General features: G+C 56.9%; 5 protein-coding genes across 5 annotated transcripts; all 5 read left to right on the top strand.

The window, feature by feature from the left end:
* Window positions 1-3,907: 3,907 nt before the first annotated feature.
* On the top strand, window positions 3,908-10,976 carry SPSK_06848 (acetyl-CoA carboxylase; the record flags this gene model as incomplete). Its single annotated transcript, XM_016733522.1, has 3 exons — window positions 3,908-4,117; window positions 4,207-4,472; window positions 4,547-10,976. 3 exons carry the CDS (start codon window positions 3,908-3,910, stop codon window positions 10,974-10,976), a joined length of 6,906 nt encoding a protein of 2,301 aa, XP_016590814.1.
* A 515-nt stretch (window positions 10,977-11,491) lies between these two features.
* SPSK_07517 (uncharacterized protein) lies at window positions 11,492-12,906 on the top strand (the record flags this gene model as incomplete). The annotated part of the gene is made up of 2 exons (XM_016734178.1): window positions 11,492-12,132; window positions 12,177-12,906. The coding sequence occupies 2 exons, from the start codon at window positions 11,492-11,494 to the stop codon at window positions 12,904-12,906; spliced, it is 1,371 nt and encodes a 456-aa protein (XP_016590813.1).
* A 456-nt stretch (window positions 12,907-13,362) lies between these two features.
* On the top strand, window positions 13,363-15,525 carry SPSK_07158 (and nb-arc domain containing protein; the record flags this gene model as incomplete). Its single annotated transcript, XM_016733825.1, has 1 exon — window positions 13,363-15,525. The coding sequence occupies one exon, from the start codon at window positions 13,363-13,365 to the stop codon at window positions 15,523-15,525; it is 2,163 nt and encodes a 720-aa protein (XP_016590812.1).
* Window positions 15,526-16,190: 665 nt separating this feature from the next.
* SPSK_08221 (uncharacterized protein) lies at window positions 16,191-16,412 on the top strand (the record flags this gene model as incomplete). Its single annotated transcript, XM_016734857.1, has 1 exon — window positions 16,191-16,412. The coding sequence occupies one exon, from the start codon at window positions 16,191-16,193 to the stop codon at window positions 16,410-16,412; it is 222 nt and encodes a 73-aa protein (XP_016590811.1).
* A 2,612-nt stretch (window positions 16,413-19,024) lies between these two features.
* On the top strand, window positions 19,025-21,763 carry SPSK_07024 (F-box and WD-40 domain protein MET30; the record flags this gene model as incomplete). The annotated part of the gene is made up of 4 exons (XM_016733694.1): window positions 19,025-19,909; window positions 19,956-19,994; window positions 20,045-20,156; window positions 20,229-21,763. The coding sequence occupies 4 exons, from the start codon at window positions 19,025-19,027 to the stop codon at window positions 21,761-21,763; spliced, it is 2,571 nt and encodes an 856-aa protein (XP_016590810.1).
* Window positions 21,764-23,087: the final 1,324 nt, after the last annotated feature.

The raw sequence follows: 23,087 nt of genomic DNA, 5'->3' as shown, positions 1-23,087 counted from the left end.
TTCTACCATGGCACCTTTGCAAATTCTACTGGCATGACGTCCACCAAATGACTACATACTCAATGCACAACTGGTATAAGTATTTTCATCACAGCAACAAAGGCCTCCGAATGGCGGCCATATCTGCCATGACCGGCCGAGTGGCCTTGGCGTACGAAGCAGATCGTAAAAGAAGGGCCGCTAGTCTCTAGCCGTGGAAGAACAAGGTGCTCTACCGCGTTCGGGCTGCTCCGTAATCACTCTTCGTCTCTGGCAGCATAGGGTTCTTTTGAATTTTGGCAGGTGCTATTTTTATCAAATATACGGAACCAAGCGGCGGCCCAGATAGAAGAAACCTAAAATAGATACCCGCTACGGCACCATACGGAGCGGCGGGTATATTCACAAGGCTTCCAGACTGTATGCTACATATTAAACTGCCTTTTTTTTTTTTTTTTTTTTTTTTTTTGGTATGCGACATTTCCGCATCTATCTTGAGCTTACTGGCCGTTCAAGAAGGACCCAGTGCCCTGTCTCCGTGACGATGGACAGGCATACTAAATAGGAAGAACGGAAGTTCCCCAAATGACCCAATACGAATTTGGATTCCGCTGTACGAGGCTCTGCACAAGACGTGTCCTCTAGATTCCGCCGTCTTACGGGACTGGCAGCTATGTGGAGGTTCAAGAAAAGCGAAAACAAGAGCACAAAAAGTGTCCACTCATGAACGCGGACTGGCCGAGATTCACGCATGGAATGCTGCCGAGTAAGATAGCTTACGCCATGCTGGCCAGACAATGAGACAGACATACAGTATAGCGATGAACACGGCGCACGAAAGCAGACGGACAAGCCGTTGGGGATATGCGAGCGATCGGAGGCGTTCGTTTTCGGTGCGCGGAGCGCAGATACTGTCATCGCCTCGCCTTCTGTTGCTTATCGTGGACCGTATCTCGTCGTGCAAGAAGCGCTGTGCATCAGTCCGTAGTCCGTACATCCCTGTCGTGCCCGCCGTGGCGGCTCTGTCTGATTCTGTCATTCTGCCTGTTTTGTCACCGCTTTTCTTTTTCTCGATTCTGATGCCGTTACCTGTGGATACGCTGATACGTCAACACCGCTCGGGTGAGCTCTGCTAGTGCAGTTTCTTGCCGCCTGGGCCAACGGCGATCGCTCTGTGTCCCCTAGCTTCAATGGGATCCGTGTGCAGGTAAATTTTTTTATGGCTCCCATCCCCAATTGTTGAGGAAAAAAATACGACACAAAAGCCAACCGATGGGTGCAAGGCCAACAACGACAAATAAACCAAAAACATGCCGCGACAAGGGCAAAAAAATAAATAAAGAAATCCAAAGACAAACATGCAGGAATGGAGACAGCTCAGATGGCATTCTCATATTGATCCCCCCTTCGCCGGCTAGTCTGGTCCCTCCCTACTTGAAGAGGCCAGAAAGCGTCTTTGATCTTACCGCGTTGCTATCTTACCGGTCGTCTTCCTTGCCGCGCTGGGTCTTGGTTTTCTTCTTCCCATCTGCCTGTCTCACGTCATTGCCTGTCGGTGGTAGGTGCGACACCCGCGGATTTTAACTGCCCCATCGAGACGGACAAAAGGAGTCGATGCTGATGATTACGCCGTAATACCTGTCCCGTAACGATGTACTCGGATGTTCCATACGACTTACGGCTGTTCGAAGTACGACGTCTCTTAGAATAGCGTTCATTTCTTCCACAACAAAAGCAAAAGAAAGGCTCCCCCTACCGACTTGCCAAGCTAAGACTCCATTAGGCTAGAGCCATGCGTCGCAAAAGGGCAGGGGACGCAAGGTACGACTTTGTTGGGAGCCATGCTTTGGGGCATTAAAAATCGGACCCGCCCTGGCTGCATTGTTGCCACTACCACACAGCACAAACTCGCATGGCCAAATACGCATAACATTCCAAGAGGAGATACAGCATCTTCTTCCAAGGGGCGCACCTTCCATTTGATGCGTCGTACATTGAAAAGACGCACAAATGGAGTAAGCTCGTCGTGGTCACGCTTTCCCATTGAAACTGATACGGCATGCGCCAGCAGACCAAATGCTGGGCATCCATATCCAATCCCTGGTCATGTATGTTGTAGAGGAGCGTGAGAGTTGCAACCAGTCTCAGATCCAGCATTGTTACAGCGCCGAGTCAGCACGAAAAGTAGTTGGGATCCCGACATACGACGTACACTCGGCTCAGGGGGAACGTAAAGTGCACGTTTTGAAAGATGGGTTTCTTCGGCGCCCGAATGGCATTTTGCCGTTTATGGAAAATTGCACTTTGCTCTTTCCTCGACAATATTCGGAACCCCACCCACCCCTGGCCGGAGTCAGAGAGGGAGATGAGAAGATTAAATCGTGATAATAAAAACAAAAAAATAACGGCACGCGGGATGTGAAATGATTTGGAAATGAACCAAAACACTGCAAGACCTGCGAGACCTCTGTATTGTGGCGCTCGCTGTAATAATACCTTTGTCTCACAGTGCGTTGTTTACCAAGATACTGCGACGTTCGATACTTTGCGGCTTCAGTTGACGGAAACGGCAAAAGTGTCCTGTTGCTCTTTCCAAATGCGCCTTCCCTTCCGAATGCGCGTTGAGGTTGTGTTCTTTTCGTACTTGGCCGGCAGTACGTCGGCAATTTTTGACCCTTTGCGTCGCTCTTTCTGCGTTGAAACGTTTGCGTCGTTCTTTCCATCTTTCGTTCCTTGCCTGGATGTGTATTCGATATCCTCTCCTCTGTTGTTCCCTTCCTGCCAGCCGATAGCAAGTGCTACCCACCGCCCACCTAGCTTCCCCAACGTTCCAGCTCCGTTCCTGCTTCGTTGGGCCGCCCGGCAGCTTTTCGGTTGGCTGAATCGACGGCTTTTACAATTGGAGAAGGGACAGATGGCCCAGACCCACAAATACTGGTACTTGACTGATACATGCCGTAAAACCAGACCTGTTCGAGGTGTTTGCACCAAATCCGCCTGGAGTTCCCTAAGCTGTATTCTGTCTTAGCAACCGTTTTTGGGGGCTCTCAGAAAGTACAATTTTCCCTCCATCTTTGCCCGCTAAAAGCGCAACTGTCGGTTCCACCAGGCTACGTTCCCCACCCCTGAACAAGCAGCCCCTAGTGAAATAATTGTAAAAGGGGCAGTTCCGCCAGCATCAAGTCCGCCAAGGTAGCTCCCAAGTACCTTTTTTCAGTATCCGCTTCGTTCTGCGCGGCTGTCATTTTTCCCAGCAACCCGCCAGGAAGCTCCAATTCCCTGCAACTCTAACCCAGCCTTTGCGTGCCTGCTCCTTTTGGCGTTTCTTTGGGTCGCTCTTGCTGTTCGTTCTCAAGCCATTGGGTTCCTTATTCGCGGCGATCATCCGTATTACCCTCTGCCCTTCAGCCTCTCTCTCCTTTCTTGACTTTTCTTTTCCCCGTGCAACCTCTCGCTCCCTTTCCTGACCCTGTCCCGGCCTTGCCACATCTTTCTATCCAACAAGAATAGAGGCCCGGTCTTCCTGAGAAGCTCTAACTCGCTCGTTTCTTACTCTCCTCGCCTGGCTTGTATTTCTTTTCCCAACTTCGTTTCTCTCTTTCCTTCCTTCACTCCATCTTCTCTCCATCGCCCGCCTTCACTTCTTCTAATAAACAGTTTGCCTTTGAGCATTGGCTCTTTTCACAATCCTACCTATTCTGCCACCGCCTGTTTTCATTGATACCCCGGCAGTTTGAAGCTCACTTTGGCCTGACTTGCCAACGTCGAGAAAACCGGCTTCGACGTCACGCGCGCCTTGACCACGCGCCGTCTCATAACCAACGACGGTCTATAGCTTCAGGTTTACCAACTGGACCCGAGCTTCTCGTTGCCTTGCACATGGGCATACATCCTTAGACTCCCGACCCTTTCCTCTCTTCCTTCCACCATGACAGAACTCAATGGCCACAGCGCCAAGCACGGTGTCACCGTTAAGGCGAATGGAGCTGCGGCACCGACTGCTAATGGCAAAGCCTCATATGCCTCCAAGCACAAGTTGGCCGACCACTTCATCGGCGGCAACAAGCTTGAGAATGCGCCAGAATCCAAGGTCAAGGAGTTTGTTGCGTCGCACGACGGCCACACCGTCATCACAAATGTGAGTATCCAACCCAATTTCACCCCGGCAGGTTGCCCGATGCCACAGAGTCTCTGGCTCCGGGATGAGCTCCCGCTGACGTCCGCTAGGTCCTGATCGCCAACAACGGCATTGCTGCCGTCAAGGAGATCCGTTCCGTCCGGAAATGGGCGTACGAGCAATTCGATGACGAGCGTGCGATCCAGTTTACCGTTATGGCGACCCCCGAAGATCTTCAGGCCAACGCCGACTACATCCGAATGGCCGACCACTACGTCGAGGTTCCCGGTGGCACCAATAACCACAACTACGCAAACGTTGAGCTGATTGTTGATGTCGCTGAGCGGATGAATGTTCACGCTGTGTGGGCTGGCTGGTAAGTGGTATTCACGGGCGACGACGACTGTCTTTACACACAAGTTGCATGCTAACAAATGGTCTTTTTTCCAGGGGCCACGCTTCCGAAAACCCTGCCCTCCCAGAGTCTCTCGCTGCCTCCCCGAAAAAGATTGTTTTCATCGGCCCCCCGGGATCCGCCATGCGTTCGCTCGGTGACAAGATTTCGTCTACAATTGTGGCACAGCATGCCAACGTGCCCTGCATTCCATGGTCGGGCACCGGTGTTGACACGGTCGAGAAGGATGCAGATGGCATTGTCACGGTGTCTGACGAGGTTTACAAGAAGGGCTGCGTCCAATCGTGGCAGGAGGGTCTTGAGCGTGCAAAGGAGATTGGCTTCCCCGTCATGATCAAGGCTTCCGAGGGTGGTGGTGGCAAGGGCATCCGTAAAGCGATCAGCGAGGACGGCTTTGAGCAGCTCTACAAGGCCGCTGCCAGCGAAATCCCTGGCTCGCCCATCTTCATCATGAAGCTCGCAGGCAACGCTCGCCATCTGGAGGTTCAGCTCCTTGCTGACCAGTACGGCAACAACATCTCCCTCTTCGGCCGTGACTGCTCCGTCCAGCGCCGCCACCAGAAAATTATTGAGGAGGCACCTGTCACGATCGCCAAGCAGCCCACGTTCCGCGCAATGGAGGAGGCTGCTGTCCGTCTGGGCAAGCTCGTCGGCTATGTCTCGGCTGGTACCGTTGAGTACCTGTACTCGCACGCCGACGACCAGTTCTACTTCCTTGAGCTGAACCCCCGTCTCCAGGTCGAGCATCCTACCACCGAGATGGTCAGCGGTGTCAACTTGCCCGCTGCCCAGCTCCAGGTTGCCATGGGCATCCCGCTCCACCGCATTAGCGACATTCGTCTTTTGTACGGCGTCGACCCCAAGACCACTACGGAGATCGATTTCGAGTTCAAGAACGAAGGCAGCGACAAGATGCAGCGCCGCCCGACACCCAAGGGCCACACCACGGCATGCCGTATCACTTCGGAGGATCCTGGCGAGGGGTTTAAGCCTTCCAACGGTGTGCTGCATGATCTGAACTTCCGGAGTAGCTCCAACGTGTGGGGTTACTTCTCTGTCGGTACCGCTGGTGGTATCCATAGTTTCTCCGACTCCCAGTTTGGTCACATTTTTGCCTATGGCGAGAACCGTTCTGCATCCCGGAAGCACATGGTCGTCGCACTCAAGGAGTTGAGCATTCGCGGCGACTTCCGCACCACTGTCGAGTATCTCATCAAGCTGCTCGAGACCGAGGCATTCGAGGAGAACACCATCACTACTGGCTGGCTAGACGAGCTAATCTCCAACAAGCTGACCGCCGAGCGCCCCGACCCTGTTCTCGCTGTCGTGTGCGGTGCTGCTACTAAGGCCAACCTGGCTAGCGAAGCGTGCATTGCGGAATATCGAGCTGGCCTTGAGAAGGGTCAGGTGCCCTCCAAGGACATTCTCAAGACGGTGTTCCCAGTCGACTTCATCTACGAGGGCTTCCGGTACAAGTTTACCGTCACGCGTTCCAGCGCTGACAGCTACACTCTTTTCATCAATGGCTCCAAGTGCTCCGTTGGTGTCCGCACTCTCAGTGACGGTGGTCTGCTGGTCCTCGTTAATGGACGCAGTCACAACGTCTATTGGAAGGAGGAGGTCGCTGCCACGCGTCTGTCTGTTGACGGCAAGACTTGCCTGCTCGAGCAGGAGAACGATCCCACACAGCTGCGGACTCCCAGTCCTGGTAAGCTTGTCAAGTTTACCGTTGAGAGCGGCGCGCACGTCAAGGCTGGCCAAACGTATGCCGAGGTCGAGGTCATGAAGATGTACATGCCCCTTGTCACCCTGGAGGACGGCATTGTGCAGTTCATTAAGCAGCCCGGCTCTACGCTGGAGGCTGGTGACATCCTCGGTATCCTTGCCCTGGACGATCCCAGCCGTGTCAAGCAGGCGCAGCCCTTCCTTGAGAAGTTGCCCGATCTTGGCTCGCCCGTTATTGTCGGCCAGAAGTCGTCGCAGCGTTTCTCCTTGCTGTACAGCACACTCAAGAACATTCTCCGCGGCTACGACAACCAGACCATCATGGCGCAAACTCTGCAGGACATGATCAAGGTTTTGCGCGATCCCGATTTGCCGTTCAGTGAGTGGAATGCCCAGTTCTCGGCTCTTCATGCCCGTATGCCGCAGAAGCTGGATGCCCAGTTCACCCAGATCGTGGAGCGCTCCAAGTCTCGCTCCGAGTTCCCCGCCAAGAACCTGCTCCGCACTTTCCACAAGTTCATTGAGGACCACGTTGCCGCCGAAGACGCTGGCTTGCTCCGTACGACTCTGGCCCCTCTCACCGACGTCCTCAACCTGTACATTGAGGGATCAAAGGTTCGCGAGTTGAACGTAATTCTTGACCTGCTCAACACCTACGCCGACACTGAGCGCCTCTTCTCTGGCCGCCGGTCCCAGGACGAGGAAGTCATTCTGAAGCTGCGTGACGCCAACAAGGACGACAGCAACAAGGTTGTGGAGACCGTCCTGTCCCACAGCCGTGTTGGATCCAAGAACAGCCTCGTTCTCGCTCTTCTTGATGAGTACCGTCCGAACAAGCCTGGAGTCGGCAACGTCGCTCGGTACCTCAAGTCGGCTCTCCGGAAACTGGCTGAGCTTGAGTCGCGTCAGACCTCAAAGGTTTCGCTTAAGGCCCGCGAGATCCTTATCCAGTGCGCTCTGCCCTCTCTGGAGGAACGCCAGTCCCAGATGGAGCTGATTCTCAAGTCTTCCGTCGTCGACTCTCGCTACGGTGAATCTGGCTGGGAGCACCGCCAACCCAACCTGGATGTCATCAAGGACGTCGTTGACTCCAAGTACACCGTTTTCGATGTCCTGCCCATGTTCTTTGGCCACGAAGACCCGTGGGTGTCCATCGCCGCGCTGGAGGTGTACGTCCGTCGCTCTTACCGTGCGTACGTTCTGAAGCAGATCGAGTACCATAGTGACGAGAGCGACACGCCTCAGTTCATTACCTGGGACTTTGCGCTGCGTAAGATCGGCCAATCCGAGTTCGGCCTGCCTATCCAGTCGGCGGCTCCTTCGTCTCCCGCGACACCGACCGAGTTTGGTTTCAAGCGCATCAGCTCTATCAGCGATATGTCGTACCTGTCTAGGAAGACCGAAGAGGAGCCGACTCGCAAGGGTGTCATCATCCCTTGCCGCTACGTTGATGATGCTGAGGAACTGCTGTCCAAGGCGCTCGACACACTGCCCGTTGCGTCTAAGCAGCGCCCGCCTCTCCGCCCCACGGGCTCGAGCACTCTCCTCCCTGTGCTCGAAGGTCGTCGCCGCCCGGCGCCGCCTCGCCTTGAGACCACAGACGAACTGTCGGCCGTCGTTAACGTCGCCATCCGTGACTCTGAGGGCCGCGACGACCAGGAGATCTTGAGCATCATTAAGCCCATTGTCGAGGACGTCAAGGATAACCTTCTGGCCCGCCATGTCCGCCGTATCACCTTCATTTTTGGCCGACAGGATGCTTCCAACCCCGGTTACTACACGTTCCGCGGTCCAGACTACGAGGAAGATGACAGCATTCGCCACAGCGAGCCTGCCTTGGCCTTCCAACTGGAGCTCGCTCGTCTCTCGAAGTTCAAGATTCGCCCTGTGTTCACGGAGAATAAGAACATTCACGTGTACGAGGCCATTGGCAAGGGTGTTGAGACTGACAAGCGCTACTTCACGCGCGCCGTCATCCGCCCTGGTCGCCTTCGGGACGAAATCCCCACTGCCGAGTACCTCAGCTCTGAGGCTGATCGCGTCATCAACGACATCTTCGACGCACTTGAGATCATTGGCAACAACAACTCGGATCTGAACCACATGTTCCTGAACTTCACGCCCGTTTTCCAGCTGCGCCCCGAGGAGGTTGAGCAGTCTCTGCAGGGCTTTTTGGACCGTTTCGGTCCGCGTGGCTGGCGCCTTCGTGTTGCGCAGGTGGAGATTCGCATCATTTGCACCGACCCCGAGACTGGGATGCCGTATCCCTTGCGTGTCCTGATCACGAACACCTCTGGCTATGTTATCCAGGTCGAGATCTACGCGGAGCGGAAGTCTGAGAAGGGCGATTGGGTGTTCCACTCCATCACAGGCACCACTAAGATAGGATCGATGCACCTGCTTCCTGTGTCGACCCCGTACCCGACCAAGAACTGGCTGCAACCTAAGCGCTACAAGGCCCACCTGATGGGTACGCAGTACGTGTACGATTTCCCCGAGGTGTTCCGCCAGGCCGTCCAGAACAGCTGGGTGAAGGCTGTTAAGCAAAACCCCGCGCTGGCCGACAAGCAGCCCCCGGTTGGCGAGTGTATCGACATGTCCGAGCTTGTTCTTGACGACCACGACAACCTGGCTGAAGTTTCGCGCGACGCGGGCATGAACACCTGCGGCATGGTCGGCTGGCTTATCACAGCCCGCACGCCCGAATACCCGAGAGGCCGCCAGTTCATCATTGTGGCCAACGACATCACGTACAATATTGGCTCGTTTGGTCCCAAGGAGGACAGTTTCTTCAACAAGTGCACGGAGTATGCTCGCAAGCTGGGCATCCCACGCATCTACCTGTCTGCCAACTCGGGTGCCCGCCTGGGTCTCGCCAACGAGCTGATGCCGTACTTCAAGGTTGCTTGGAACAACCCCGCCAAGCCAGAGTTGGGCTTCAAGTACCTGTACCTGGACGATGCGGCCAAGAAGCAGTTCAACGACAGCGTCATTACAGAGGAGGTATCGGAGCATGGCGAGAAGCACCACAAGATTGTCACGATTGTCGGTGACGAGGATGGCCTGGGTGTTGAGTGTCTGCGTGGTTCTGGTTTGATTGCTGGTGCGACCAGCCGTGCCTACAATGACATTTTCACCGTCACGCTCGTGACGTGCCGTTCCGTTGGTATTGGTGCCTACCTCGTCCGCCTGGGTCAGCGTGCTGTCCAGGTTGAGGGCCAGCCCATCATCCTGACAGGCGCCCCTGCTCTGAACAACCTCCTCGGTCGCGAGGTGTATACGTCCAACCTGCAGCTCGGTGGTACGCAGATCATGTACCGCAACGGTGTTTCGCACATGGTTGCGCGTGACGATATGGAGGGCATCTCGCGCATTGTTGAGTGGATGTCGTTTGTTCCTGACAAGCGCAACAACCCGGTGCCCATCTCGATCTCCACAGACTCGTGGGATCGTGACGTCGTGTACACGCCTCCCCAGAAAGAGGCGTACGACGTGCGCTGGATGATTTCCGGCAAACAGGATGGCGGCGACTTCCAGCCGGGACTGTTCGACAAGGACTCCTTTGTGGAGACGCTGGGTGGCTGGGCTCGCACGGTGGTCGTTGGTCGTGCTCGCCTCGGCGGCATCCCCATGGGTGTCATCGCGGTCGAGACGCGCGCTGTCGAGAACATCACCCCTGCTGACCCTGCCAACCCCGACTCGATCGAGCAGGTGGCCAACGAGGCTGGTGGTGTGTGGTACCCGAACTCTGCCTTCAAGACGGCGCAGGCGATCAACGACTTCAACTACGGTGAGCAGCTGCCGCTGATGATCCTTGCCAACTGGCGTGGTTTCTCAGGCGGTCAACGCGACATGTACAACGAGGTCCTCAAGTACGGCAGCTTCATCGTCGACGCCTTAGTCAAGTACGAACAGCCGATCTTCGTGTACATCCCGCCTTTCTGCGAACTTCGTGGCGGTTCATGGGTGGTTGTGGACCCGACCATCAACCCGACGGCGATGGAGATGTATGCTGATCAGGAGGCGCGCGGCGGTGTTCTTGAGCCGGAGGGTATGATCGGCATCAAGTACCGCAAGGACAAGCAGTTGGAGACGATGGCGCGCCTGGATCCCACCTACTCGGATCTGAAGAAGAAGATTGTGGCGGCGCAGAAGGGCGGTGCGTCGAGCGAAGAGGTGGAGAAGATCAAGGAGAAGCTGATTGCGCGCGAGCAGCAGCTGCTGCCCATCTACCAGCAACTGGCCATCCAGTTTGCGGATCTGCACGACCGCGCAGGCCGCATGAAGGCCAAGGGCACTATCCGGGAGGTGCTTGAGCTGCGCAACGCGCGCCGGTTCTTCTACTGGCGCGTGCGCCGCCGTCTCAACGAGGAGTACATTCTCCGCAAGATGGCGAGCATGACGGCGTCGACAGGCCCGTCACCGGCGACGGCAACCAACCGCTCCGGCACGGACTTTGCTGCGCAGACGCGTGCGCGCCACCTGACGCTGCTGGAGGCGTGGTCGGCGGTGCCGGAGTTTAAGAAGGCGGACCGCGAGGTGGCGCAGTGGTACGAGGAGAACAAGAAGGTGGTGCAGGAGAAGCTGGAGTCGCTCAAGGCGGACGCGGTGGCGTCCGAGATCCGCGAGCTGATCCGCAGCAACAAGAAGGACAATGCGGCGTGGAAGGGCGTGCGCGATGTGCTGCGGGTGATGCCTGTGGTGGACAAGGAGAAGCTGCTCAAGTTCCTCTCGGACTGAGCGGCGCCGTGTGTTGACTGCGTGCGCGTGTATTGCGTTTCGCAGTTATATTGTTCTTAGAATTTGGTTTCTCAGGCTAGGCGGTGCTTTTTGTTTTGTCTTTTCTGCTTGTTTCGTGTGATGGCCTGATTTTCTATTCGTATCTTGTTTTTGTACTCTGCATTGCATTTTCCTGCATCGTTAGTATTTACCACAAGCCCAAAAATAGACATGGTATCTTACTTTTATTTTTCACAGTCATTTTCTGTTGAATTCGCAATGTTGTTGACTTGAGATGAGAGGGAACTGTTGTGTGGATCATTAAGGAGCAGGGCATTGCCTGGCAACAGCTGTTTTTCGCGTATAGTGAGGGGGAAAGGCAAGCAGGCATATTTCGAGCCTACAGTACTCCATACAGCGTGTGTGCTACATGCTTGGCATCCAAACTGGCCACGACAAAGTCACAGCCACTTCCACGGGACAATTAATAGCGAAAACAAAGTAAGAAACGGAGAAGAGTACACGAACACAATACAATGGCCCATGGAGCTAGACAATGGGCGCGGGAACTGATGCGGCGGCTACAACGTCACGATCCCAACGGTCGCAGTACTCTGTCACATAACAATGACTCGGATCCTGCTCTCCCATACCTTCCTGGGTCGTCTGCGTCGCGCGTGTCGTTGACCGACGGGGCGGCTGAACCAGAAAAAGCCACGGCCAGTCCCTTCTTCACACGGTTGCCGCCCGAGATCCGGCACCAGATTCTCGTGGAAGCGTTTGGCGGACGCACGTTGCACATGGACATCCGCGAGAGTCTGCCATTGCTGCCCATATCGGAGCGGTCGCCGAACCCAAGTTCGGTCTCGCCCAACGGCATGCCACACGGCGGTCTCGGTGCGGACCTGGAACGATACGGCATGTGGCCGACGGACGTGATGAAAGCAGCAGCCGAGGCCCGTGTCATTTCACCCGACGGCGGCGGTGCGTCGCCGTGGCAGTGGTGGAGCTGTGTGTGCCATCGCAACTTGCCAAAGGAACACAATGCACCGCCGCAGCCGCTTGGGGAGGACGGCTGCCTTCGGGGGAAGAACACGATGTGTTTCCTGTACGCGGGCCAGGCGCCCGACAAGTGTCTCATTGGCGCCTCTGGATGGCTGAGGACATGTCGTCAGGCGTGAGTTTTCACACAGATTTTATGAATCCTACAGACCTCACCAGACACTTGCTGACAGAAGCCCACGGTCATGACAGCTATGCCGAGGGCATTCAGGTGCTGTACGGCTCCAACTCCATCGTCCTCAGCCGCGCAAAGCTCATCGACGCCCTGCTCGCGTCGACCGACCGTTTGCCTTTGTCTCCATCCATCCACCGCGTCGCCGCTGTCGTGCCCACCGCGCACCTTGACCGCATCCTCCGCCTGGAGATCGCCTGGGACTGGTGCCTGTTCGCACGGCCCGTCCACAGCGACGAACAGACGGCCGCCCGTGCCCGCGTGGTGGGGCTATTGGAGAACCTCGCGCACGTCGACGCGTTTCCGCGCCTCGTGTCGTTGGTCCTCGCATTCGGCGACAGCTTGTACCAGCGGTCCCAGGCGCCGGACCAACACCTTGACGACGTGGAGACTGCGCTGCTCATGCCGTTGGGGGAAATGGTCACCCGACGCAACAGCCGTCTCCTCCAGCTCACGGTCGAGCTGCCGACCAACACGTTCGATCCTTTGTACAGCCGCGCCGTCCGGACCGGCAGCGTGTATGAAGGAGGAGCTGCCTATGGTCAGCGGCGGTTCTGGTGGCCGCCGCCCATCGTCCCTGTGGAGAGGGACGATGATACGAAAGACGATGTCGACACCGGCTGCGGCTTTTGGGTCAAGTCGGGCATTCAAAGCTCACTTTGCTTCGACTACCAAGGGAAGCCATACAGACTCGGAGCAGTCGCGACCTGTTTCTAGTCACGTGGCCATATCTACTCTGAGTTCCCGACTAGACCAGACGTCATCGCCAAAGCTGCTGTGGGACCACTAAATTTCCGCCTTATTACCCCAACCAAAAGCGGCTGTTTCGGGTAGGGAGTTTTGACACTTAGCGATCTGCAAAAGGCTTAAGCGGCTATGACAAACCACAAACCTCAACGCTCAACAAAGCCGAGATCAATTGCGGCATCCTCATTTCGTTTCTATCGTTTCTTTTCTGCACCTTTTACACTCTACGACATACTTGTCCACAGTCAATGCAGGCCGTGCAATGGCCACATTCCGTGCGGATGTGGTCCACTGGAGCTCTCTGCGCTGAAGCTGACCGCCGACCGCTAAATGACTGCTAACCGAGGACGTTGCGAGCCAGCAACAGCGACACCAGTCACTCGATAGAATCTGTCGTCCTTTTGGATACTCGACGACATAACCGCAATGGATCCCCCAAAGCAGCCGCCGCAGGCGATCCAGCGTAAGCCGCTGCAGCGCAAGCCCTTGCCGAATCTCCCCCCACAACACCACGACGAACGACAGCTTCCTCCGACGCCGACATCAGCTGGCCCTCTACCTCCTCCGACTGGACCTCCTCCTGCATATGAAGTGTTTCCAGGGCAGGGCCAGAGCGTGGTCAGATCTGCCAGCCCGGCCAATGTCGCAGCTCTGACGCCGCGGCTCAACCAGCTTCAGTTGAACGATGCCGCGGCGGGCCCGAACAGCTACGACATCCGAGTGGCGCCTCCGCGGCAAGGCACCGCATCGACGACAACGGCAAGCACGGCCACGAGCGCCTCCTTTCTGGCCAACCCTCCTCTGCCCCGGCGGCCAGGTGCTGGCCAGTTTGCGCCTGGGATCACGGCCAGTCCTGGTCCATTGACGCCGGCCAGCACCATGAGCACGACGATGACGACCCTATCGCCTACTGAAGGTCATTCTCCCGCTGCATCACCGACGGCCCAGAAAGAAGGACCCTCCATCTGGAAGACAGCCTTTGACGAGACCCGTTTCTTTGCCGGTGGCTTGCTCGCCAAGCCCTACGAGTCCACCAAACACTACACCGTCGTGCGCCACTCGGCCGGCCTCGTCATGTACCGCGGACCCACCACCAACGTCGTTGTCACCGTCTTCTCGACCCCCGACCACCCCATTGTCCCCGCCCAGCGCACCGTCTGGCTGCAGCGCCGCGGCTACTCGGGCGACACGGGCCTGCGCCTCAAGACCTTGGTCGGTGCCAGCGGCAGCTGGCTCGACGTGACGCCCGAGCGCGCCGCCTTGGCTTCGGCTCTGCCAACCGCCGACGAGCGCGGCTACCAGCGCGACATTGCCAAGATCATGAAGAAGACGAGCGGCAAGCACATGGAAAAGGCCCTGGCCAAGCGCCAGCCGCGGGAGACGCTGGTCGTGCGCATCCCGGCCGCGTGTGCAGACGGCTACTTTCGGCTGGTTGTGTGCTCGGGCGGCCGCAGCGCCGACGCTTCTTCCTCCACCGCCCCCCCTTCTGACCCCGGAAAACGCAAAGTCCTCTGCGGCAGCCCCGTCTTCCGCGTCGCCAGCACGTCCACGGACGCGAGCATCTTCCGGGGCGCCAGCCTGACCACGCTGCCCATGGAGGCCGGCGTCAAGATTGCCTCCATGATCAGCACCAACTACGTCTCCAACGTCGCCGCGCCCATCGTCTCCACCGTCCAGGACAAGGTCAGCAAGTACCAGCCCGGCACCGTCAGCACGCTGGCCGCCCAGACGGCCTACGACAATTCTGTGCTGGCCACCAAAGTCGACGAGGCCGGCCAGGCGTATGGCCAGCGCCGCGAGGCGGCCTACCAAGCGTACACGTTCGACAAGGACGGGGACGGGGACGACGACGACGCACCACCCCAAGTGATTGGCCCCGACAGTGGGCCCCAGCCGCCGTTCCCGCTCGTGTTCCAGGGCCGCGTCGTCCGCGGCACCGGGCGCAGCGCCGCCGAGCGCGGCGTGCCCACGGCCAACCTGGCCGACGTGCCCGACGACGTGCGCCTGCGCCTGCGCGGCGTCTACTTTGGCTGGGCGTCCGTCGTCCGCAGCAGCAATGGCGGTAAGGCGACGGCCGACGACGGCCGCCTGCCGTCCGACTGGATCGAGGCCGTCGTCACGGTGGCGCCCTCGCCCTGGCGCCAGGGTGCCGCCTCTGCCTCTGCTCCTGCCTCCACGACGACGACGTCCCTGTCCGTCGTGGCCAGGAACGACGTCGTCGTCCACCTGCTCTACGACCTGGCCGGCGCGTCGCTCGTCGATGCCAAGGCGAAACTGAAGGTGCTGTTGCTGGGGTTTTTACGGGCGTCGTCGTTGGCCGGCGACCCCACCGCCGACCCGGACCCCGCCGCCGACGCGGCCCTCGTCGTCAGCAGCCTGAGCCGCGCCGCCTGGGGCGCCGCGGCCACCCTCGACCGCATGGCGTCCGACCGGAAGAGCCGCAGCCTCTCGGATAAGTACGCCGACACCCGCGGCAAAGTCCAAAAACACGTCGACCGCATCCCGCTGCACTGGGCCGGGGTGCGCACCGAAGCGGGTGAGATGCGGGACCACCTGTACGGGAACGGCGGCTTTTACATTACGAGGTAGTTTGTTCGGTGGGCATGTCGTGGACGTGCTCGAGGTCGGCGGGCCGGCGTGACGTGCAGAAGAGTGTGAAGCGTATAACCTGTACGGTGCAAGGCACATGTAATGAAAATATAACGAGTAAGCAATGAGAATAACGAGTATGATGATGATATAGTGCACAAACGAGTACGACAGACACACCAACTGATAATCGCTTTTGCTTTTCTCTTGTACCTTTGCATTCATGCAAGGCTGGGCACATATACCACACGATCCGCCACCACGCGGACATGAACCTATGGCGTGCACAATTTTGGTTTTCTACATCAACGACATTCCGGCCTTGCACTCGGTCCAACAACCAGACGGTCGGTATTCGCATTGTCAAACAAACCGCATGCTTGTTCTCTTATCCACAGAGCCCCGCGAATGTGGGATGTTTGCATATTCTATTGGGCATCCCACGCGCCGTTCACGATCCCTGCATTCTGCCCTGCGTATTCTTCTCGGCCTGTGGACATGCTGTAAACCTCTCCCACACTTAACCCCCACGCGAACTCCTTATCGGCGCTTTTTTACCCACGTCCCACCACGATCGTCAGGCACGACGTACAACAGGATGGATTTTTGAATTGACAGACGGCGTCTACGTCGTCCGTATCCGTACTGCAGTTACAAGGACTGTGATGGCCCCCAACGTCGTAGCCCTGGACCTACCGCGCCGCTGTCTTATTAATACCGATACCCTTGATGAAAACGAGACGCACGACTCGCACGACACGCACGATACGAAGCGATCCAACAATGCACCCAGTTCGAGTCAGGCACGATGCTATGCAAGGCGAGTCCCGTTTTGGACAGTTGCAACGCACACCCGCCATTCTGTCCAAGATCCAGACAAGGTCTAGACCAAAAGACCAAACAACCTGTACATAAACAAGGATGTCATACTTTTTGAACCGCATCGTGTCGACAAGACTACAAGGCTATTCAAGACAGCTCGTTAAATGAAACCTATCCGAAAAGTACTCCGTACCCGACGACGTATACAAAACTATCCGGCAGACGTGTCCACCCTTCGCAGTGCAGCTGTTTTGCAATGAACGTGATCATAGTACGGCACAATATTTGCTGTGGACGAAGACCAGAACGGGTGAGGATTCTCCCCCCAGACAACAATAGCGCATTGTCCGGAAATTGGCGACATGACATATGTCGACCGACAACAACAGTCCAACTCGGAACCGTTCAAAGCAGACAGGGGTGAGAGTGAGACAAGGATAAGTAACACAGGTCAGGAGGTGAGAAGACCAGGCAATATCAAACGGAATCGTTCGCGGCTCGCGGAAGTCGGCCGACAAAATTGCCCAATCCTGATATCGCGTCCAATGCTTTCATTTCTGGATTCGAGGCTATTTGGCCTTGTGTTCGTATTTGTGGAGCACCAGATGGACGCTTCCACTGTGTCTTCCCTTGTTATCGCTATTCCCCAGTGATTTACACAGTGAGGTCAGCTTCACCGACAGGTCATAATGGCGGATTCGCCATTCCTTTTGCGCACCTCAATGGCCGACTCCTGACGAGAGAATGGCGCCAGCCAAAACAGCGTCGGAGGTGCCTGCAGGGGGGTTTTCTTTGGCAGTCGCAAGAAACGTGACGGCACGTGCTCTGATGCAATGACCCCGCGCCACATATGGCATGTACTCTCTGTTAGGTAACACACTGAAATACGGTGGGTGCACTAACATGGTGTACATTACCTAAGCCTTCGATCCGTCCTCGAATAACGCCATTTCTACCACAAAGCACCAATACCAAAAAGGCGGTGGCGCTCGACTGACTCTTCTAGTTCGTCCATGTTTCGGTGGACGAAACAAGTCCCCTGTATTCCGTTTTGTTCAGCGCCTTCTCAGCCCTCTGCTGCCCTGTCGTATCCTGCTGCGACACCACCCCAGAACAGTACGACTCTCCTGTGGCCTGGCCAGTTCCACTCATCAAGCCACCCTGGTCTGGCGCTTCTTGCGTGCTTGGGTAGTCGCCGTTCAAACGTTTGTGTCGGGGTTTTATCGTTGACTATCTCTTGTCTCTCGCAAGCCAAGAGATACAGGGCTCTCGGGTGGGCATCGGGCCGGCTTCTTTGCTCTACTGGTGCCCCGAGAGCCGTGCTTTAGTTTTTGTAGTTAGTTTGCCAGCCAAAAAATGTCGAAAGGACCAGCTTGTTTGTTGGTCATGGGTTATGAAGACTATGGTCGACTGACCAAGAGTTGGCAATCTGTTTTGAAGGTTCTCGCATATCTACTCCGCGGAGCATCTCGAGCTGGTTCCTTCCGCCTCTGCCTCTTGCCTTATTTATGCAGCCTTCCTGCAAACACGGCAAAAACGCACCTTCCGCACCTGATCGCACGCCTCTTCTTTGCGACCCGTGCCTTCCGTATCTGGTCGAAAACAGCTTTTCGCGCGCAAGGGGCAAAACATCCCAGAACGACCTTTTCTTTATCATAGACCTGCAAATATTGCAAATTGCGGCGTGCGACGACAAACAACACAAAACACAGAGGCAGCCAGGTCTTACCGCTTTCGCACACCCCCCCTGGTTCGACCGCCGCTTCTCTGGGCGTCTGTCGTGTCTTGCCTGCCCCAGCACGCCATCGGACGCCGTCTCTCCCGCATAACGCCTCCGGGTGGCCACAGCCCGCCCTACTTTCGCGACAGATTCTGACGACATCTCTCGTTTATATGGCCCACCGGCCCTGGTCGCGCATAGTGTTTCTGTTGTAAGGAGGATATTCTTCGTTTTGGCTGTCCCCAAGGCACCATCTACAAACAGATACAGGGAGTGAGAGGAGGCGCACATCGAGGGAAATACCACTGAAGAAAAGAAAAGAAGAAACCGAGAAATAAAAAATAAAAAACAGGACGACGAAATACTCAAAACGAGGAAGCCTGGCGGCCATCACTTGAGCCTTCGACACACCCCCGTCTCTCTTTCTCTCCCTTGCCCCAGCCCAGAGAAGACGCCATTTCATCATCTCATCTCGCATCGTGCCCGCCAGCGCACGCCCGTGCCCGCCAACAAAGACGCTCTCCTCCCTGTTTCTTGCGTCGTCGACGGCCTGCGGTTCCCCTGTGTTGACTCCCCCTTCTGGTCTCGGCACCTCATCGTCCAAGACACGCTTGATACTCTGGTCGGACGCCAGCAAACGCTGTCTGACAAAGTACCTTTTTCTCACGCACTCTGACGATTCCTTCTACACCCCCTCCTGCAAGTGGCTCTGTCGTCCTTTTCGTTGCTGACCGCCTCGGTCGAGCGCCCGGCGTCCGCTGCTCATCTTCTGAACGGGAATTTCTCTTCTGTCGTCTCCCGTCGCTTCGCTGTCGCCATATCCACCACTTTCCCCCTTACACCCCAGACCCCCCCCCCCGGCTCTCCCGTAAGCCGCCGAATATCTGGCTCAAGATTGCTATTGCTCTATTGCTCTATTGTTCCACTGCCGTGTGCCTTTTATAATATTCGCCCGCCATGGATCACGCCAGCTTGCGTCCTGGGCTCGTTACACAGCCTGGAAGCGGCGGTCGCCAGCACGCACCAGTAAGCGAGGACGACAGCCGCCTGGCCCAGGCCTCGACCCAAGTCTCTCTCAACATCCACTCCGCCTCTTCACCTGCCCATATCTCGTCCTCACAATCCTCCTCTTCCTCGACGACACACCTCCGCGCCTTTGATCCTTCTGATCCGACGACACTCTCGATCAAGCCAATGACGTCGACGGCTGCTCCAACATCAGCATCAATATCAAGAGCAACACCAGACGCAACAGGTGCAGCCTCCGTATTAGGAGTCGGAGCCACCAACACATCGACAGCAACGGACCCCGCGTCCCTCACCGCCATTGAATCAAACCATGAACGGCGCGGCAGCGCTCTGACAATACAAGAGCCACACCACACACACGTCCACGACCACGATCACGACCAGCAGGCCGCCGACACCGAAAAGGACTGTGACCACCGCCGGCCCGAGGAAGAAGACGGGTCCCGTCGCCCCAAGATGTCCTCCCAACTCATGAGCAAGACGGTCGCCCCGTTTCTCAAGGACCACATCCCAGGCCTCTACTCGCCCATGACCAAGCGCGGCACCATCAAGGACATGGAAGGCCAGAACAAAGACCCCAACAGCCGCTACTGCTACCGCCACCGCCCCGACTCCAAGTGCCGCCGCGCCGCCGACGAGTCCAAGATGGTCAAGATCCAGCAAGAACTCGAGAACCTCAAGCCCGACGACCAGCAGGCCATCACCCACGTCTGGTCCTTGTTCTCCGCCGCGCCTGCCAAACAGCGGGACCTGATGCTACAGGGCATCATGACCCAGTGCTGCTTCCCACAGCTGTCCAAGGTCTCCCGCGAAGTGGCCGACCAACTCAAGATCGACTTTATCACCGCTCTGCCCCCAGAAGATAAGTAACCCCACCCCCTCGCCTACATCCCCGTTTGTATGCAAACGTCGTCTGTTCCCCGCTAACCTGCTCCACTGGCTTTCAAGGTTCTCTGCTATCTGGATCCGGTCTCCCTTTGCAAGGCTGCTGTGGTGAGCAAGGAATGGCGCGCGCTGGCCGATGACGACCACGTCTGGCATCACATGTGCGAGCAGCACAGTATGTCTACCACGTATTTTTGTTTTCGCTTTTTTTTTCTTTTTTTGTCGTTCTCACTACTGACAACAACAGTTGACCGCAAGTGCACAAAGTGTGGCTTCGGTCTGCCCTTGCTCGAGCGCAAGCGCCTGCGTGGCTGGACTCGCAACCAGCAGCTGACCAACGGCCAGCAGACAGACGCCGACAAGCCTCGCATCCCCACCCACGCACCGACCCTCCCGGCCCCCAGCTCCCTTCGCGAAGCACCCAGCCCACTAAAGCGCGACGCCAGCGATTTCTTCACCGACGACCTCGTGCTCGCCAAGCGCCCTTGCACGGATACGGTTGCCAGCTCAAGCACGAGCGAGAGTGCTGGTGGCAGCGGCGGTGGATCCAATGCCGGCGCCGCCGGCTCCAGCTCCAGCTCCAACTCCAGCGTCGGGGCCACCGAGCGCGACCTCGAGCTGGCTCGCGCCCTCGAGCAGGACCGCAAGCCGCGCGCCTGGAAGGACGTCTACCGCGATCGCTTCCGCGTCGGCTACAACTGGCGCAACGGCCGGTGCGCCGTCAAGGTGTTCCGCGGGCACACCAACGGCGTGACCTGTTTGCAAATCGACGACGTCATGATGGCCACGGGCTCCTACGACGCGACCATCCGCATCTGGAATCTCGAGACGGGCGAGCAGACGCGTGTCCTGCGCGGCCACATGCAGGGCATCCGCTCGCTGCAGTTTGACGACAAGATTTTGGTCAGCGGCTCGCTCGACGGCACCATGAAGATCTGGAACTGGCACACGGGCGAGCTACTCAACACCCTCGTGTGCCACCAGGGCGGCGTCATCAGCGTCCACTTGGACGGCGCGTGGCTCGCGTCGGGCTCGACCGACAAAACGATCAAGGTGTTCAACTTGAAGACGAAGGAGTCTTTCACCCTCAAGGGCCACTCCGACTGGGTCAACCAGGTGCGCATCGACGGCACGGCGTCGCGCACGCTCTTCTCAGCATCCGACGACTGCACGGTCAAGCTGTGGGACCTCGAGTCCAAGCGGTGCATCCGCACATTTGAGGGCCACGTCGGCCACGTCCAGCAGGTGCTGACCCTGCCGGCGGACTTTGAGCCCGACGAAGACCCCGTGGCCAGCGGCCACAAGGACAAGGCCGACACGTCGTCGGTCAACAGCGGCCGCGGCGGGTCCCCGGTGGGCAGCGGCGAGGTGCTCGGCGACGACGAGTACGCGACGCGTGCCGCCTACGGCCCCGGCTTCTTGAGCAACCCCAACCGCCCGCTGCCCAACCGCTACATCCTGAGCTCCGCGCTCGACAGCACCATCAAGTGCTGGGATACGGCGACGGGCAAGTGCGTGCGCACCTTCTTTGGCCACCTCGAGGGCGTCTGGGCGCTGGTGGGCGACACCCTGCGCGTCGTGTCGGGCGCCAACGACACGATGGTCAAGGTGTGGGAGCCGCGGTCGGGCAAGTGCGAGCGCACATGGACGGGGCATAGGGGCCCGGTGACGTGTGTCGGCCTCAGCGACTCGCGGCTGGCGAGCGGTAGCGAGGACGGCGAAGTGCGGCTGTACTCGTTCCAGGACCGGGCCGGTCTGGAGGAGTACGGCACGCCAAGCTGAGCCTCCGCCGTTGTGGGACGATGATGTGTGTTGATGTTGCTTTGTTTTCCTTCTCTTGTTCTTTTTTTTCTTACAAACGCGAAGCGTGGCGTTGTTATTTGGGACAGGCTTGCGGCTGCTTTTTTTTCTCTGTCTATGTTTTCCCTGTGTTCTTATTCCCTATTGGCACTTGCTCTGTTTTCTCGACAGGATCGGCGTTGTGTTCCAAAAAAAAATATCTGTTCATTTTGTTCCATTTTCCTTTCGTCCTATTCGTCTTGGCTGCACTTTTTCTTGCGACGGGCTCAAGGTGGTAACAAATTAGAAAAAAAAGCAATGGGCTGCACAACAGGAAAGGAAACGATATGAAAAACGGGCTCGTTCGCAGGACGGGTACTTTATGTATTTATTGGAGCAAGGCTGCTTGCTATTTCGGATGCAATTGATTCGGCCTTCCAAGTTTTTGTTTAATAATACTACAGTATTTTGGTGATTTCTTTTTAAAAATATTAAATGGAAAAAGTTAGTACAAACATTAAAAATATTTAATAAATATTTGAATAATATCACGAGGATATCACGAAACAAATATACAAGAGTTATCTTTTACAAAATGTACGGCCTACCAAAGCTGTAGGCCAACGCTCAGTTGCAACCATGTATCATTCCGTCGTCATCGTCACGCATACATCAGGCACACGCCAGACACAGGGAACCAGCTTGTCGTGTCGGTCCTCGATTGACGTCGATTGCCTGATTGGGACAATTGACACTTGCTCGACATGTGAAAGTCAGGTCGTCGCCAGTACCAGAACACTAGAGGCAACCACCAAACGGTGCCGCCAATCAACGGCCTGCATTTGTCGAGTTCCAGTCACCTCTACGACGTATACCGTTCAGAGTGTGGAGTACATTGTGAGCGTTTTGCCACTGTCCAACCGAGAACGGCTGTGAACCCATTGGCATGGAACAAAATGGTCGCATGACCCTATGGCCGAGAGGCGTCCAAAACGGTGGCCCATGTCGTCATTCATGGCCATGTCTCAAAACGGAGGGCCACGAGAAACACAAAAAGACCCGGAAAGATGTTCGTCTTTCCGATGTGCATGGACAGCTCAAGGGCATTGGGAGTGGGGGGTCGTTTGCCGTTTGCCTCGCTCGCCAATGCTCCGATGGCCAGTGGAGGGGCAGTCGCAGTGAAGCAGGGGGACGGATAGAAACCGCGGGCGACAATGAGAATGGATCCTCTCTGACTCGTGTCTTGATGTCGTATGCGCGGTCCGCGGTCCTCGTCCTCTGGGCTCTGGACCAGCACTTTTGGCAGCCTCGGTTCTTTGCGGGCCAA

Source organism: Sporothrix schenckii (genome assembly GCF_000961545.1).
Source record: "Sporothrix schenckii 1099-18 chromosome Unknown Cont41, whole genome shotgun sequence".
NCBI lineage: Eukaryota > Fungi > Ascomycota > Sordariomycetes > Ophiostomatales > Ophiostomataceae > Sporothrix > Sporothrix schenckii.
Note: the sequence above shows the minus strand (reverse complement) of the source record. Positions and strands in the feature narration are given on the sequence as shown.